The sequence below is a fragment of the Bombina bombina genome, chromosome 12 (genome assembly GCF_027579735.1).
Source record: "Bombina bombina isolate aBomBom1 chromosome 12, aBomBom1.pri, whole genome shotgun sequence".
Classification (NCBI taxonomy): domain Eukaryota; kingdom Metazoa; phylum Chordata; class Amphibia; order Anura; family Bombinatoridae; genus Bombina; species Bombina bombina.
Window position 1 is genome coordinate 93,420,489 of NC_069510.1, and position 19,631 is coordinate 93,440,119.

General features: G+C 40.7%; 1 protein-coding gene across 1 annotated transcript in view; it reads left to right on the plus strand.

The window, feature by feature from the left end:
- Positions 1 to 11,329: 11,329 nt before the first annotated feature.
- LOC128642688 (uncharacterized) overlaps positions 11,330 to 19,631 on the plus strand; it is a 103,301-nt gene continuing 94,999 nt past the window's right edge. Inside the window, exon 1 of the mRNA XM_053695467.1 lies at positions 11,330 to 11,563. Within this exon, the coding sequence (XP_053551442.1) occupies positions 11,330 to 11,563 (234 nt within the window). The remainder of the gene's footprint in view (positions 11,564 to 19,631) is intronic.

Genomic DNA, 19,631 nt, shown 5'->3' on the forward strand with positions numbered 1-19,631 from the left:
GGCTCTTCCTTTCGGGTTGGCCACAGCTCCGCAAATCTTCACAATCTTCTAGACGACATTCTAATTCAAGCATCATCCTTCCAACTAGCCAAGTCTCACACAGACTTAGTGTTGGCCTTTCTAAGGTCTCACGGGTGGAAAGTGAATGTAAAAGAGTTCTTTTTCCCCCCTTACAAGAGTTTTATTTCTAGGGACTCTGAAAGACTCGGTGAACATGAAAATATTTCTGACGGAGGTCAGGAAATCAAAGATTTTGTCCACCTGCTGAGCTCTTCATTCCATTCCTCGGCCGTCAGTGGCTCAGTGTATGGAGGTAATCGGACTAATGGTAGCGACAATGGACATAGTTCCATTTGCTCGCTTGCATCTCAGCCCACTGCAACTATGCACAATCAGTGGAATGGGGATTATGTGGATTTATCTCCTCAGATAAATCTGGATCAAGAGACCAGAGACTCTCTTCTTTAGTGGTTGTCACAGGATCATCTGTCCCAGGGAATGTGGTTATAGTGACGACAGACGCCAGTCTTCTTGGCTGGGGTGCAGTCTGGAATTCCCTGAAAGCTCAGGGTTTGTGGACTTGGGAGGAGGCTCTCATACCGATAAATATTCTGGAATTAAGAGTGATATTCAATGCTCTCCAGGCATGGCCTCAGCTGGCTTCGGCCAGATTCATCAGGTTTCAGTCGGACAACATCACGACTGTGGCTTATATCAATCATCAGGGCAGAACAAAGAGTTCCTTAGCGATGATAGAGATCTCAAGGATAATCCAATGGGCAGAGGCTCACTCTTGCCATCTGTCAGCGATCTATATCCCAGGTGTAGAGAACAGGGAGGCAGATTTTTTAAGTCATCAGACTTTTCATCCGGGGGAGTGGGAACTCCATCCGGAGGTGTTTGCTCAGCTGGTTCAGCTATGGGTCACACCAGAGTTGGATCTGATGGCGTCTCGTCAGAATGCCAAACTTCCTTGTTACGGCTCCAGGTCAAGGGATCCTCAGGCTGTACTGATAGATGCTCTAGCAGTACCCTGGTCATTCAACCTGGCTTATGTGTTTCCCCCTTTCCCTCTCCTTCCACGTCTGATTGCCAGAATCAAACAGGAGAGAGCATCAGTGATTTTGATAGCACCTGCGTGGCCACGCAGGACTTGGTATGCAGACCTGGTGGACATGTCATCCCTTCCACCATGGTCTCTGCCATTGAGACAGGACCTTCTGATTCAAGGTCCATTCAAGCATCCAAATCTAATTTCTCTGCAACTGACTGCTTGGAGATTGAACGCTTGATTCTATCAAAGCGGGGTTTCTCTGAGTCAGTCATAAATACCTTCATTCATGCTCAAAAGCCTGTTACCAGGAAAATTTATCATAAGATATGACGTAAATATCTTTTTTGGTGCGAATACAAAGGCTTCTCCTGGAGTAAAATCAGGATTCCTAGGATTTTGTCTTTTCTCCAAGAGGGATTGGAGAAAGGATTATCAGCTAGTTCCCTAAAGGGACATATATCTGCTCTGTCTATTTTGTTGCACAAGCGTCTGGTAGATGTTCCAGACGTTCAGGCTTTTTGTCAGGCTTTAGTTAGAATTAAGCCTGTGTTTAAACCTATTGCTCCGCCATGGAGTCTAAATTTAGTTCTTAGAGTTCTTCAGGGGGTTCCGTTTGAACCCATGCATTCCATAGATATTAGTTGCTATCTCTTCAGCTCAAAGAGTTTCTGAACTATCTGCATTACAATGTGACTCTCTCCTTATCTTGTGTTCCATGCTGATAAGGTGGTTTTGCGTACCAAGCCTGGGTTCCTACCTAAGGTTGTTACTATCAGGAATATCAATTAAGAAATTGTTGTTCCTTCTCTGTGTCCTAATCCTTCTTGTAAGAAGGAACGTCTGTTGCACAACTTGGACGTGGTTTGTGCTTTGAAATTTTATTTGCAACCAACCAAAGATTTTCATCAAACATCTTCTTTGTTGTCTATTCTGGAAAGCGTAGGGGTCAAAAGGCTACGGCGACTTCTCTTTCCTTTTGGCTGAAAAGCATCATCCGTTTGGTTTATGAGACTGCTGGACAGCAGCCTCCTGAAAGGATTACAGCTTATTCTACTAGAGCGGTAGCTTCCACATGGGCTTTTAAAAATGATGCTTCTGTTGAACAGATTTGTAAGGCTGCGACTTGGTCGTCGCTTCATACCTTTTCAAAATTTTATAAATTTGATACTTTTGCTTCTTCAGAGGCTATTTTTGGGAAAAAGGTTTTGCAAGCAGTGATGCCTTCCGTTTAGGTTCCTGTCTTGTCCCTCCCTTCATCCGTGTCCTAAAGCTTTGGTATTGGTATCCAACAAGTTAGGATGCAAAAGAAAACAAAATTTATGCTTACCTGATAAATTTCTTTCTTTTGCGATGTACCGAGTCCATGGCCCGCCCTGTCTATTCAAGACAGACAGTATTTTTTTATGTAAACTTCAGTCACCTCTGCACCTTATAGTTTCTCCTTTTCTTCCTTGGCCTTCGGTCGAATGACTGGGGGGTGGTGTTAAGGGGGGAGCTATATAGACAGCTCTGCTGTGGTGCTCTCTTTGCTACTTCCTGTCAGGAAGGACAATATCCCACAAGTTAGGATGAATCCGTGGACTCTGTACATCACAAAAGAAAGAAATTTATCAGGTAAGCATAAATTTTGATTTTTGCTTCATCAGAAGCAGTTTTTGGGAGAAAGGTTTTGCAGGCTGTGGTGCCCTCAGGATAGGGTCCGCTTTCTTTTTACCCTGCCGTTTGTTCATTCAGTGTCCTCTAGAGCTTGGGTATTTGTTTCCCACAAGCAATGAATGAAGCCGGGGACTCTCCTCCCCTTTAGATGGAAAACAAATTGTTGTTACTAACAGGAATATCAATCAAGAAATTGTTGTTCCTTCTCTGTGTCCTAATCCTTCTTGAAAGAAGGAACGTCTGTTGCACAACTTGGACGTGGTTCGTGCTTTGAAATCTTATTTGCAGGCAACCAAAGATTTTCGTCAAACATCTTCTTTGTTTGTTGTCTATTCTGGAAAGCGTAGGGGTCAAAAGGCTACGGCGACTTCTCTTTCTTTTTGGCTGAAAAGCATCATCCGTTTGGCTTATGGGACTGCTGGACAGCAGCCTCCTGAAAGGATTACAGCTCATTCTACTAGAACGGTAGCTTCCACATGGGCTTTTAAAAATGATGCTTCTGTTGAACAGATTTGTAAGGCTGCGACTTGGTCGTCGCTTCATACCTTTTCAAAATTTTATAAATTTGATACTTTTGCTTCTTTGGAGGCTATTTTTGGGAGAAAGGTTTTGCAAGCAGTGATGCCTTCCGTTTAGGTTCCTGTCTTGTCCCTCCCTTCATCCGTGTCCTAAAGCTTTGGTATTGGTATCCCACAAGTTAGGATGAATCCGTGGACTCGGTACATCATGCAAAAGAAAACAAAATTTATGCTTACCTGATAAATTTCTTTCTTTTGCGATGTACCGAGTCTACGGCCCGCCCTGTCTATTCAAGACAGATAGTAATTTTTTATGTAAACTTCAGTCACCTCTGCACCTTATAGTTTCTCCTTTTCTTTCTTGTCCTTCGGTCGAATGACTGGGGGGTGGAGTTAAGGGGGGAGCTATATAGACAGCTCTGCTGTGGTGCTCTCTTTGCTACTTCCTGTCAGGAAGGACAATATCCCACAAGTTAGGATGAATCCGTGGACTCGGTACATAACAAAAGAAAGAAATTTATCAAGTAAGCATAAATTTTGTTTTTTGCTTCATCAGAAGCAGTTTTTGGGAGAAAGGTTTTGCAGGCTGTGGTGCCCTCAGGATAGGGTCCGCTTTCTTTTTACCCTGCCGTTTGTTCATTCAGTGTCCTCTAGAGCTTGGGTATTTGTTTCCCACAAGCAATGAATGAAGCCGTGGACTCTCCTCCCCTTTAGATGGAAAGCAAATTATGCTTACCTGATAATTTAATTTCCATCGTGGGGAGGAGAGTCCCCGGCTTCCGTCCATTTCTCCGGTTGGCGGACCTAAATTTAGTTTTTGTTCTTTTGGCACCATTTATACACTGATATTTCTCCTACTGTTCTTTGTTCCTTCGGCAGAATGACTGGGGGATGAGGGAAGTGGGGGAGGTATTTAAGCCTTTGGCTGGGGTGTCTTTGCCTCCTCCTGGTGGCCAGGTTCTTAATTCCCAACAGTAATAAATGAAGCCGTGGACTCTCCTTCCCACAATGGAAATGAAATTATAATGTAAGCATAATTTATGTTTTTATTCTTTCATGATTCAGACATTTGCTTTATTCTCTTTTTACACTTTGTTGAAAAGCATACCTAGGTAGGCTGAGGAACAGCAATGAATTACTGGCTGCACTTATATCTCTCTTTCCATTGGCTCATCTTATGTGTTCAGCTAGCTCCCACTAGTGCATTGCTGTTCCTTTATCAAAGGATACCAAGAGAATGAAGCATAAATGGCTATATAAGTAAATTGTAAAGCTGTTTAAAAATATAAGCTCTATATGAATCTTTTCCATTTTTGGGGTTTTATGTCCCTTCACAGCTAGTAGATATAACATTGACAGTTCTTATCACAATGTGATGCCCTAGGCTCAAAACTAACTGTGTGCTGGGCCATTATGAATGCTACTTATTTAGTGCTAGATTACAAGTGGTGTGCTACTTAGCGCTCCCGCATGCACGTTAAACTGCGCTAGCTGTAAGCTTTTTGCATGCGTTGGGTATTACAAGTTGAAAGTAAAAAGTTTTTACACAAGCATTAACTCGACGTGTGCAGAACCTGATCTTGTTTAACCAAGTGTGCTAAACCGAAATTAATTAGGAATATTTCACATTTAGCAGTTCTTCACATAGAAGAATATGTTCTATTTATTCATAAATAAATATCCCTATATTTATCTGATTTTTTTTTGTAAAATGTGTATATATATAAAGGGTAAAGAGATAGAGTCCAGCACCATAGAATTCACAAGTTTTCAATCTGTGTGCTCGTTACCATGGAGTATCAGCCAGACTCCAATGTATACAATCCATGTAGAAAATAAGGTAACAGCACCACAGTACAGGATTCTTCCTTAAAGGTGAAAAATGTTCTTGCATGATTAAGGACCATGTAGGTCTGAAACGTCGCTTTTATGGTTGTTATACCTCAATAAAGAACATTTTTCACCTTTAAGGAAGAATCCTGTACTGTGGTGCTGTTACCTTATTTTCTACATGGATTATATATATATATATATATATATATATATATATATATATATATATATATATATATATATATATATATATATAAATACAAAACTGGTTTTGGGAATGAAGGGCACTCTCAGGATTTGTGATAATTGCGTGTCAGCAAAAACTTTTTTATTATTCTTAATAACAACATTTGTTAATTGTCGAGTCTGTCGACGTTTCGGCTTTCACAGAAGCCTTCATCAAGACGAATCACATCTCATACCGGTATCTAGCCGTGCTCACCAAACTGAAGATATCGTATCATCATATATATAGGAATATATATTTATAAATACTTAGCATATATTCCCATATGTGAAGAACATTGGAATATTTACAGTACATACACCGTTAAACACTTTATTAAATATGATTTACATATTCTCAGCTAATTGACTGCAAAGGGCAGCTATGCACTTTTATTTATATATATATATGTGTGTGAAATAAACAGGTTCCGCACTCTCCGCTGTCAAAACACAAACCTCTTTAATTGAACTGAAGATTGTTTTCACAGCAGAGAGTGCGGGACCTGTTTATTTAATTTGTTTATTTTTCCTACCCAGAGCACCCCAGAAGTTGGAAGTTTATTGTGTGTGCAGATCCCTTGCCTGATGTTTTCATATATATATATACTGCTTGTGGCTCTGGGGACAGCACAGCTTCCTGTGAGTGCCAGTGGCACCCAGGGCTGGGCATGTTGCAGGGTCATAAGATGTGTACCCGGTCCGGTATGAGAGTGCAGTTCCCTTCCGTGTTTTGTATATGTCTAGGGTGATTACATATTCCTGTGCACCCTTTTTTTGTTTTCAGTTTGTTTGGATTTGAAAGCTTGCATTGTGTGGCTGTTATAGGGTCTCAGGTATTTGGAAAGGACCTTGACGTGGTACCTGAGCTTGTCCCATTTGGCCAGATGCGGTGACTAACCTTTCCAGTTTTGCTTTTAAATCTTAGCTGAGAGCTTGTAAGTGAGTGCTGGGTTTTCTCTGTGTGTTATATATATATATATATATATATATATATATATATATATATATATATATATATATATAGTATATATATATATGGGGGGGGGGGGTGTTTGTATGTCTATATATGTCTGTAAATACATAACATATATGTACATATACAAATACATATGTACACACACACTTTTGCTGTCTATCGACTTTGGGAGTACGGCTTGATAGCTGCTTCTGTGTTCATACTATGCTGATGTAAACTGACATGTTGTCTTGATAAAGGCCTGACTTTGGGCTGAAACGTTGACATTGACTTTTAGGAAATGTGTTCAATAAAGTTTGAATTTTTAAATTCCTTTGAGTGCCCATACCTATGAGACTCTGAAACCTTTTGGATTGCACCCAGGTCAATTGTTGAGGATCAAAGGTGGAGTGCTTGGTGATCAACATTTCTCTCTCTCGCTGCATATATATATATATATATATATATATATATATACACACTATACACACACACACACACACACACACACATGATTATATATAGGTATTCAACTATTCATGTATACTGATATATATCTATATCTATTTCATAATACATAAAACATATTCTGCTATGTGCAGGACATTGGAATGGGAAATATTCACAGTAAATACACAGTATAGCACTTTATTAAATATGAATATTGCATAAATATGATTTTACATGTTTTCATCTACTTGACTGCAAAGGGTGCCAATGCATTTATATAAGTCTATATGTATATATGTGTACATATGTATTTATGTGTTTATATGTGTATGTGTATTATAACTGGGTTGTTGTGAGAATGTCAAATGGTTTGCAATGGATTTGAAAACCTTACAACAATTCATAGAAGGCAATTCTGATAGGTTGATAAAGAATAGTGCATGTGAAGCTTGCTGAACAATCTCACATAAAACACTGTAAAATAAAAAACTCCCTCATCTGTGGCGGAATTATTGTGTTACTGAGCGCACCACCGCAGCAGGCCTAGCTCTGGCTTCACTCAATCAAGGAATAATCATTTTAATTACGGGAACCACCTCCCTCTAATATTCCTGCAGTCTGCCTAATTACCCTCATCATGAGCAGGTAAATGATGATTTATGAACCATATGCCTGAGGCTAATCTCCTTATGTAACCCTTTGTCTTCCAGTTAGATCTGAAGGATCAAATACAAACATCTGAGGGCAAGATTACAAGTGGAGCTCAATAATATTGTTGCGATTGTGTTTTAACGCCACTCAAGTTATATCAATAACACTTCTGCAGTTTAGTTATCTGCCAAATGCGTAAGAATGCGGCCACTCATGACATTCGTCTCTTTTGAGGACTGGATTTCATCTTGTGAAAGTTCAAGACATGTTGTTATGGATTTACACAGATCTTACTGTGTTGCACTTCCACAAGAAGAAAGCCTGCACCGAGAGACACAGAATATTTGTTCTTGAGCGATATTTTAGAGATCGTTTACATCTGGATGTTGGAAAGCACAGGTGTGCTAAATCCCTCACATAATACACTTCTATGGAGGCGCTGAAAAACTTATGTCGGCTATTGCGCAAGTGAAAGGTGCACTAAACTGAAGTTCAGTTAGTGGAGTTCTTCACTCTCTTTTAAGCTATGATTTTGTATTGAAATATATGTTTAAAAGACACACACACACATATATATATATATATATATATATATATATACACAGAGTATATATATATATATCTATGTATCATTCAAAAAAAGAGCACTCTCACCACAACAGCAAACGCCAGGGTGCCAACGGTTAAGTATAAAAGGTGAAAGGCGGCACTCACTGGTCTTTCCAAAGTGTACTTTAATAAAATAAAGTGACGTTTCGGGGACACACTCATCTGAGGAAGGGGAGTGTGTCCCCGAAATGTCACTTTATTTCATTAAAGTACACTTTGGAAAGACCAGTGAGTGCCGCCTTTTACCTTTTATATATATATATATATATATATATATATATATATATATATATATATATATATATATATATATATATATATATACACTGTGTATATATATATATATATATATATATATATATATATATATATATATATATAATCCCATGAGAAAAAAGGCACTCTCTGGTCTTTCACATGTAAAACTTAGTTTATTGCTTATTATTAAAAGAGCATAACATGCCACAAATGGTTCAATAGTCAAACCTAAAAACAATTACTCACATCAGCTGTGTCTCATATAAATACACTGCTTATGGCGGTAACACTACATCCACACTGTCTCATCTCAATGACGTCATCAGTACTCAATTCACCGTGACGCATCCTGTAGAGCGTCCCTTAGTTACTGTTACCAAGGTAATGTATACATACGCCATGTAACAGAAAGGACTAATCTAAGAACAGATACTTATTGTTTCATAATATTATACCTGATCATATTTCATAATAAATTATGCATAATTCATATGTTACAAATGGCAAGTACATATATTTTATGAAAATAAAACTTTATTGGGCTATATTAGCAGGTGACTAACACCCAATAAAAACATCATATATGTTATTCAGAGCTCCAATGCATCAGATCTATGTTATATAAACCAATGTGCTTCTATTAAGGACGATTTATTGTTAACCATTACTTTACATTATTCTACCCTACAGTTATCCAAACCTTCAGTGTCAATTGGAATATGGTAGTAATTATAGGTACCCACTAGATTGTACAATCATGTGCATATCGTATAATTCATATGTGGTTATGAGAAATCATTGAGTTAAACCACAGGAAAGTTATTTGTTATAGAACAGTCCAAAATCCAGAAAGGTATTTAGCCCCCTGGGTATTTTGGTATCCAGCATATAAATCCATCTGGTCTCTAGATATAAGAGCTTGTTGGCCCTATCACCCCCTCTTGACATAGGGGGAACATGATCAATTACCATGGTGCGTAAACTTGACACACTGTGCTTTTGTTGTGCAAAGTGACGTGCCACCGATTGGTATGAATCCCCTTTCTTCAGGGCATCTGTGATGGCACATTTGTGATTTGCCATCTTCTCTCTAAAGGTTGTTATCGTCTTCCCAACATATACAAGGGAACAGGGGCAAATGAGGATGTAAATGACATAGTCGCTGGTGCACGTCAGCCTGTGACAAATTGTAATCTCTTCTATTCTTATGAGGATGTTAGAAGGATGTACCGCTTAGCATGCTGTTACATTTCACAAAGCTACCGCATGTAAAACATCCCTTCTTGGTTGTCTGTAACCATGTACTCCTCGGATAGCAAGATACTGGATCCGATTTCACCAGGATGTCCCTCTAATTATCTGCCCGATGATAAAAAACTCTTGGTGGCTTCATCAGATTAAATGGCAACATCCTGTCAGACTCAATAAGTTTCTAATGTTTAGGTATTGAACCTGCCAACTGCTTATGTGATGGATCAAAAGTGGTTATGAAGTTCAACTGCTGACTTCCATCTGCGGAGTTCAGTTTTCTTTCTTTCTTTGGCACATTCAATGGTTTCTTTAATAATTTGTTCTTAAAGGGACAGTCTACACTAAAATTGTTATTGTTTAAAAAGATAGATAATGCCTTTACTACCCATTCCCGCTTTGCATAACCAACATTGATATATTAATATACTTTATAACTTTTAAACCTCTACATTTCTGCCTGTTTCTAAGCCACTATAGACAGCCTCTTATCACATGCTATTTTTTTTTTTCACAACAGGAGACTGCTAGTTCATGTGGGCCATATAGATAACATTGTGTTCACGCCTGAGAAGTTATTTAAGATTTAGCACAACACAGTACTAAATGCAAGTCAATAGATAATAAATAAAAAGTCATGTGATCAGGGGGCTGTCAGAAGATGCTTAGATACAAGGTAATCACAGAGATAAAAAGTATATTAATATGACTGTGTTGGCTATGCAAAACTGGGGAATGGGTAATAAAGGGATTATCTATCTTTTAAAACAATAAAAATTATATTGTAGTATGTCCCTTTGATGGTTTCTACCAATTCTTGGTCATATCCCCTTGAAATAAACTTATTCATCATTTCCTTCAATAGAATTTACATAGTGGGTGCCTCACTGTTGTTACAAATCATTAGAATGAGCTGAGAGGTGATAATCCCCCTATTTTGATGCATGGGGTGATAGCTTCTATCCTCCAATAATGAATTGCGATCCGTATGCTTAGTGTTCAACGAGGTACCAAAGCGATACTCACCACAGGTATTAACCTTAAATATGTAAGTCAAGAAATCATATTCCAACTTAGTTGAACTTTTTACTCGTTCAACTAGGTCATCCACTCCACCTCGCCACACCATGAACACATCATCTATGTAGCGGGTATAGTGGATAACCTGCAGATGTATAAAGGGTTGCATGACTTCCTGCTCATACCAGGCCATATAAATAAATATATATATATGTTTGTGTGTGTATGTGTATATATGTGTGTATGTGTGTGTGCACAGTGTATATGTATATATATATATATATATATATATCGATATATATATTTATGAAGGTATTTCTAGAGCACCAACAGAGTATATATATATATATATATATATATATATACAGACACACATATATACACACACATATATATATATATATATATACATAAACAGTCAGACATATATACACATACACACAGACACAAACACACACACATATATATATATATATATATATATATATATATATATATATATATATACAGTATGTGGGTGTGTATGTATATATATTTATACAATTTGTGATTATAATCACTCACTGGACTTTGGGCGTCTGTGGTAAACAAAACTTTTATTCCATAGACAGATACCTCCAAGTGTTCAAGACGCAGCGTGAACTGCAGGGCATTGCCAGTGCCGATCGAGTCACCATACTGATCGGAAAACTATCAGGGCGAGCCCTAGAGGCCTTCCACACTGTTCCCTCGGAGGACAAGAAGAACTATGACCGGGTAAAGGAGCAAATCCTAGCCCGGTATGCTATCATGCCGGAGGCTCACCGGCTGTTGTTTTGAGGACTGAGGAGACAAGAGAGGCAGCCTTTCATGGAGTGGACAAACCGGTTCACCCGTTCTTTGGACTATTGGTTCACCGGCTGCCAAGTAACCACCCTGGCCGAAGCCACCCAGCTCATTCTTCTCGAGCACTTCTATGAACTCTCCCCGCCAGAGGTAAAAGAGTGGGTCAGGGATTGGAAGCCCGAGACAGCCGACCAAGCTGCCGTCCTGACCGATCAGTTCCTGGATGCTCGTAGTCAGGTACGACTTGAGCCTCGCCTGGTGAGTCGCTCCACCCCAGCCTCCGCTCGCTAACCGGTGTCTCCCCGGTACCCCCAGACCCAACAGGCACCCATCCAGACCCAGTTCACCCCAGAGGTGCTACGGGTGTAATCAGATGGGTCATCTCAGAGCCCATTGTCTGGCGGGGGAAAGAACAAGGAATCCACCCCCCGCTCAATGGACCAGAGCCCCTGCTGGGGGCTACAGGGCCACTGCCCACTGTTTAGACTTGGAGGGCCCAGCTGACTATGCCAACTTGGCAGAAGAAGAGGTCGGGGTACAAGCCGCGACAGGTGACAACCGCCTACATCACCGCCAGGTCGTCTGGATCAATGGCCAGCAGGCCCAGGGACTATGAGTCAGCAGGGCAACTGTTACCTTTGTCCAGTCACACGTGCCCGGGCAGGGACTGACCCAGGGGGCCTAGGAGGAGACCGGTTTGAATGGGAGGGAGGGCTCCTATACAGGGTTACAAAGAGGCAGACAGATGCCCAAGCGCCAGCCGGTGGTATCACAGAAGTATCGGTATGACCTGCTGCATATAGGGCATGACATTCCCCTGGCAGGACATCTAGTAATCACTAGGACCCGTCACCAACGGACTCAGACCTTCTTTTGGCCAGGGGTTACATGGGATGTTAGGCAGTACTGCCGTACCTGTGACGTTTGCCAGAGAGTAGGCAAGACAGGGGACCACTCCAAAGCCTCCCTGCACCCCCTCCCCATCATTGATGAACCCTTCAGCAGAGTAGCTGTAGACATTGTTGACCACTTGCCCCGTCCCAGCCCCTCTGGGGAAAAGTATATACTGACAGTGGTAGATTATGCCACCCGATACCCGTAGGCAATCCCCCTGTCCAATATCCAGGCAGAGACATTGGCCGATGCGCTGCTCCGGATATTTTCCAGGGTGGGTTTCCCCCGGGAGGTGATCTCAGACCAGGGAACCCAGTTCACTGCTGAGCTCACCCATCAGCTATGGTGGCTTTATGGGATAAGAACCCTGCCGAGCTCTCCATACCACCCCTAGACTAATGGGTTGTGCGAGAGGTTCAACAGGACCCTGAAGCAGCTGCTTAGGACATTCTCCTCCTCTCACAAAGACTGAGAGAGATACCTGCCGCACCTCCTGTTCGCATACCAAGAGGTGCCCCAGGAATCCACTGGGTTCTCCCCCTTTGAATTAGTGTATGGCCGGAGGTTGAGGGGGCCCCTAGACCTACTTAGAGCTCACTGTGAAGGATCAGTGGGGGAGGAAGGGCACGTCCAGGGGTATGTCCTGGAATTCAGGGACCAACTGACTGACCTCGCCGAGAGGGTGCAATAGAACCTTCAGGTCGCCCAAGTTAGGCAGAAACGGTGGTACGACAGGATTGCTCGTAACCTGACCCTAGACGTAGGACAGAAGGACAAGCTACAGGCTTCCTGGCAATGACCCTATTAAGTAGTAGAGCAGCTGTGTGACACTACCTATCTGGTAGCCAAATGCTAAGATGATCGGGTCTGCTGGACCTTTCATGTGAACATGCTGAAAGCATACCAGGAGAGAACAGAGGAAGTAGCCGCCATATATGCTCCGGCTATAGAGGACTCAGAAAATCTCCCCATACTGGAGCTGCCCGGGCGGAATACAGTGCCCACAGGCATAGGGGACATAAAGCTAGACGAAAGGCTAGGGGCTAGGCAGAGGGAGCAAGTAAGACGGGTGCTAGAGAGCCGATGAGACATGTTCTCCACTGACCCTGGATATACCACAGTAGCGGTGCACCGAGTGGAGACCCCGGGACAGGCACCCCTGCGGCAGCCAGCATACCGGGTCCCCCATTCAGTGAGGGAAAATATGTGCAGCGAGCTTAGGGACATGCTGGACACAGGCGTTATTGAGCCGTCCAACAGTCCCTGGGCATCCCCAGTGGTACTAGTACCCAAACGAGACGGGACCACCTGGTTCTGAATAGACTACCATAGGCTCAATGACAGAACCACAACCGATGCCTACCTTATGCCCCAAGTAGATGATCTCCTAGACCACATAGCCCATGGAAACTTCCTGACTACCCTAGATCTCTGCAAGGGGTACTGGCAAATCCCCTGGACTCGGAATCCATTCCAAAGTCGGCATTCATCACCCCATTCAGCCTATACCAGTTTAAGGTCATGCCATTTGGGATTTTGGGGCCTATTTATGATGGTGCGAGCGGACATGATCCGATATAGTGGATCATGTCCGCTGTACATCGATAAATGCTGACAGCATACGCTCTTGGCATTTATCATTGCACCAGCAGTTCTTGTAAACTGCTGGTGCAATACCGCCCCCTGCAGATTTGTGGCCAATCGGCTGTTAGCAGGAGGTGTCAATCGTATTCGATCGGGTTGATTTCTGAGGATTTCTGTCCGCCGCCTCAGAGCAGACGGACAGGTTATGGAGCTGCAGTCTTTAGACCGCTGCTTCACAACTTCCATACGGAGCTTGATAAATGCTCCGGCGACCTTCCAGAGGATGGTTGATCGCCTCCTTGATGGCCTCCAGGATTATACTTGCGCATACCTGGACGACATTGCGGTCTACAGCGATACCTGGAAAGACCATTTGGTCCATCTAGGTATCGTTCTGGATCGCATCAAGGCTGCCGGGCTGACGCTTAAACCAGACAAATGTATGGTAGGGTGCTCAGAGGTCCAGTACCTTGGGCACCGGGTAGGCTGCGGGAAGCAGAGGCCGGAGCTGGCCAAAATTGAGGCTGGAGCGAACTGGCCAACCCCCAAAACCATGACTCAGGTCTTAGCTTGCCTAGGGACCGCAGGATACTACAGCAGTTTGTCCCCAACTACAGTGCCATAGCCAAACCCCTGACTGACCTGACCCGCAAACAGCTGCCCCGACAGGTCCTGTGGTCCCCCTGAGTGTGAGGCCGCCTTCCAAAGCTTTAAAACAGCTCTAACTTCTGCCTCTATCCTGGCCGCTTCTAACCCATCCAAACGTTCTTGTCCATACAGATGCCTGCATATTCAGGTTGGGAGCAGTACTAAGCCAGGTGGATGAGGAGGGCCATGAGCACCCCGTAAACTATTTCAGTAGGAAGCTATTACCCAGAGAAGTAGGCTACGCGGTGGTGGAGAAAGAATGCCTGGCCCTGGTGTGGGCCCTTAAAAATCTACAATTGTACCTCTATGGAAGGGCTTTCACCATCCTCACGGACCAAAACCCCTTGGTCTGGCTCAACAGAGTCTCTTGCGCCTGTTGCGGTGGAGTTTAGCCTTGCAGCCCTTCAAGTTTACTATCCAATACCGGCCGGGAAAGAGCAATGGGAATGCTAACTTTTCAGGGGGAGCACTGTCGTGGATACGAGGCTGCCAAGGCTACCCCTCACCTTCCTACTACCTGTCTCACTCCTTTTTTACACCAGTTCTGGCATTTTCAGGGCTTACCGGATCTCCCAAACTCTTCCTATCTCTTGTTTTACTATTTGTACCTTCTCACGGAAGAGCTGATTGCTTACCGCCTAACCTTTTTCCGGCTGGCTCCTGGAACCACCAGCCGGCCACAAAGGGGTTAGGCGTTGTATTTATTTAATAACCCCTTTCTTTTTTCTTTCATTTGTTGTTAGGTGTTGTATTTATTTAATAATCCCTTTCTTTTTTCTTTAATTTGTAAGAAAATGTCATTAGTCACTAATCGTGTGAAAGACAGGTATCTGATCCCCTTGGGCCCAGACCGAATAAAAAGTAGAGGGGCGTTTGAATTAGCTATGGCAAATTTGGGGTTCCTCCTCATATACTGAAACATTTAATCCTCAATTGTCATATTATATTCATTATTTTGTAAATCTCCTCTCTCCTGACTACACACTGTATCCAAACTTTTTAAAACACTCAATGTTTCTAAATATTTGTACTCCAAATGATCTGCATTTGTGTTATTAGCTGCATTTTTAGGATTTTTAGTAAAATAACGCTTTAAAGTTAACTTTCTATTGAACTTCTGAATATCTATAAATATTTCAAATTCATTGGACAAAGTCTTAGGTGTGTAATTAAGACCCTTATTCAATATTTTTTTATAATTGTTATCCAAATCAATGTTTGCCAGGTTAAAGATACTTAGTCTCTCCCTTCCTCTCTCCTCTGCCTTCTATTTGGCTGTTCTAATTCTGTTTCCTCCTCTAGTCCCTCTCTTTGTTCTAAAGTTCTTTTGTTTGAACTTTGTTTCATTTCCCAGTTTGTGTGTTGGGGGCTTCTTTGATTCTGTTCTATTATATTGTGTTGTCCTGTTGATATTTTCCCTTACAAAGGACTCTTAGGTGTTGTCCTCCATTTTCTCTCTGTCTGATCCTTATAATTCTGATTGTATATAACCATTTTGATATCTATTATTATCATAGTAGTCAGTTCTACCCTGTTCCCTTTCCCAAGTTCTGTTCTCCTTTAGGTCTTTATCCCTATTTTGATTATGGTTGGGTTTCCACCCACTATCATTATGGGTAACTATATTGTTGTTTTCCTTGTTCCTAATTTTAGGGTTATCCTTTAACATGCGGGCATTTTGAGTTTTTTTTCTTTAAGGTATAGACCTTATGTTCCTTAAAATCCTATATATCCCTAGACAGTTTCACTTGTTTAGCTGCTCTAAGTTCAGAGTCTAATTTTTTTAATCTTATCTGAATGCTAGCGATTCTTGCTATCCACTTCTCATCTGTCTTATAGCGACCTACAATGAAGGTAATAAAATTATCAAGGAAGTTCTAAAAAAACATTGGGGGATCTTGAAGTCAGATGTTCTATTAGATCCTACTTTAACTGATATCCCATTGATAACATTTAAAAAGGGAAGAAATCTCAAGAATGTATTGTCCCCTAGTAAATTGAGACCCATATTAAAAAGAGACGAACATTCAAAGCAATTGGTTAAGTTTAAAAGATGGCACATATAAGTGTGGTAAGAATAACTGTGGAATGTGCAAACATGTAAATATGGACCCTAAATTCTCCAATAGTGATCATACTATAACGTTTAATATTAAAAGTCGCTGTACTTTTTACCCATGTAGTATATCTTTTAACATGCGGGTGTGATCTAATTTATGTGGGGCGCACGAAAAGGAAAATAAGACGTATAATTTTCTGAACATCTCTATAATATAAAAACAAAATTAGATAAACATAGTGTTCCCCTACATTTTAGGGATGGTCATGGGAGTGATTTCAGGACTCTCAAATCCAAATCATTGATTGGATCCCTCCAAGTAAAAATAATTGACTGTTAATACTTAGGAAACAGGAAACCATTTGTATACAAAAGTTAAATTGTTTGCATCTAAAGGGTTTAAATGTGGACCTAGATCTGGCTGCATTTATGTAAATATTGCAACTTAGGACATAGCTAAATTGTAGGTAATGACTATGCATTGGCTAAAATGACATATCATGGAATCTATTTACGAAGATAATATATTATAACATTACATTATATTATTCCAAACTTTACTGAGACAGACTACTGTACTGTGAAGCTCAAAATCTCATATATATAATTTATACTATCAAATCTGCTTTTACCAAGAGGTTAATCGTTCTTGTATTTATTTATACTGTTCTTTAGAAATATATATGGAGTGCAACCTTTTAAAATCTATGAGATTTATGAAATTCTATCAATATTCATTAAAAGTTTTTAATAATCAAATGTATTATGTAATTTATTATGTAATTGGTTTCTTAACATTTATTAATTCAGTTAGTGCAAAAGTGTATTTTTAATGTTAATGTTTTTTAACATACTGATCAGTTTTGTTTCAAACGTAGATAGGATGTTCAGTAGGTTGTGAGGTGAAAGACACTGATCTATGTGCCGAGTTTGAATTAATAAGAAGGGCACGTTGGATATTTAAAGAGAATCACGCCTTCTGATAATCAGATAATTCACCCTCTTGAGAAAGACCGCACAATAGCGGTTGAAACGCGTTGAGTTTTTTGTTGGATGAAGTGATGACCCGTAGTCTATTTGACGTCACACACACACTTTCTGGATCAGCGAAGAAAAACTATCTGGCATCAGATATTTGCAGGTCGTATGGATGTCAGCCGCCAGTTTAGCGTAGAGAGACCCTGACTGTGGACACTGATCGAGGGGGGAAATATATATACGGGACTTCTTGTGCCTTTGATGTATTTTATGGGATGATATGCAATAAACGTTTTTTAACATTGTAAGTGCAACTCTGCAGCGTTGTATGTTCCATACCTTTATACTACTCTTCAATCTGGTTGCGCTTTGTTTCTTTTCAGATTCCCTTGGCTTCTACCCTACTTCAGGTGGTTTGAAGGACACCATTTATGAAATAGTAGCAACCGGATTCTACTATTAGAGATCCATATTCGCATAATTTGATCGATATTGGGTATTGGTGAGATCATTACTATTGTTTTATCTTTCTTGGTTATTGATATTTGAAATAATTCGGTGATAGTATTGTGTTATTTTTTATATATCACTATTGTGTTAAACATCTGATAAATTTCTATTAAATTTCAAACAGGTCAGATACGACCGGCGATTTGTATATATTTCATACATTTTTTACTTACCCTGACTGTACACTGATTGTAATTAGCTCTCCAAACTTTCAGCCAGATTACGAATTTTGAGCTCTATAGGGAAATTAACGACCGTAACATTTTCAGCGTTATTTCACCTCCCTATAGCGCTGCTATTACGGGTTTTAAAAAAGCAGGCTTGTGCGGGCGATATGGTGGCGTTGAGCTCCATACCACACCGAAATCAAGCGCTGCTTTGACGTGCTCGTGCACAATTTCCCCATAGACATCAATGGGGAGAGCTGGCAAAAAAAAGCCTAACACCTGTGATCGCAGAATGAAAAGCTTTGTAAGGCAGCCCTATTGATGTCTATGGGGAAAGAAAAACTTACGTTTAAACCTAACACCCTAACATAAACCCCACGTCTAAACACCCCTAATCTGCCGCCCCTAACATCGCCACCACCTACATTACAGTTATTAACCCCTAATCTGCTGCCCTTAAGATCGCCGCCACCTACATTGCAGTTATTAACCCCTAATCTGCTGCCCCTAACATCGCCGCCACTTACATTACACGTATTAAACTCAATCTGCCGCCACTATACTAAAGTTATTAACCCCTAAACCTAACCCTAACTTAACCCTAACCCTAACACCCCCTAACTTAAATATAATTAAAATAAATCTAAATAAACCCTACAATTATTAACTAAATAATACCTATTTAAAACTAAATACTTACCTGTAAAAAAAAAACTAAGATAGCTACAATATATCTAATAGTTACATTGTATCTAGCTTAGGTTTTATTTCACAGGTAAGTTTGTATTTATTTTAACTAGGTAGACTAGTTAGTAAATAGTTATTAACTATTTTCTAGCTACCTAGTTAAAATAAATACAAAGTTACCTGTAAAATAAAACCTAACCTGCCTTACACTAAAACCTAACATTACAATAAAATGAAATAAATTAAATTAATAAAATACAATTTACTAACTTACAAAAAAAAATAAACACTAAATTACAAAAAAAAATTAATGACTCCTAATCTAAATAAACCTAAGATAAACATTGCCCTGAAAAGGGCATTTGGATGGCCAGTGCCCTTAAAAGGGCATTTAGCTCTTTTACGAATTGCCCAAAACCCTAACCTAAAAAAAAAACACCCAAAAAAACCTTAAAAAAACCTAAAACTAACCCCAGACGATCCACTTACAGTTATCGAAGTCCGGACATCCATCCTCATCCAGCCGGCGAAGTCCTCATCCAAGCGGCAAGAAGTCTTCATCCAGGCGGCCTCTTCGATCTTCATCCAGCCGGCGAAGTCCTCATCCAAGTGATAAGAAGTCTTCATCCAGACGGAATCTTCTATCTTCATCCATCCAACACGGAGCGGGTCCATCTTCAAGACATCCAGCGCGGAGCATCCTCTTCTTACGGTCGCCGGCATAAACTGAAGGTTCCCTTTAAGTGACATCATCCAAGATGGCGTCCCTTACATTACCTTTGGCTGAAAGATTTCTATC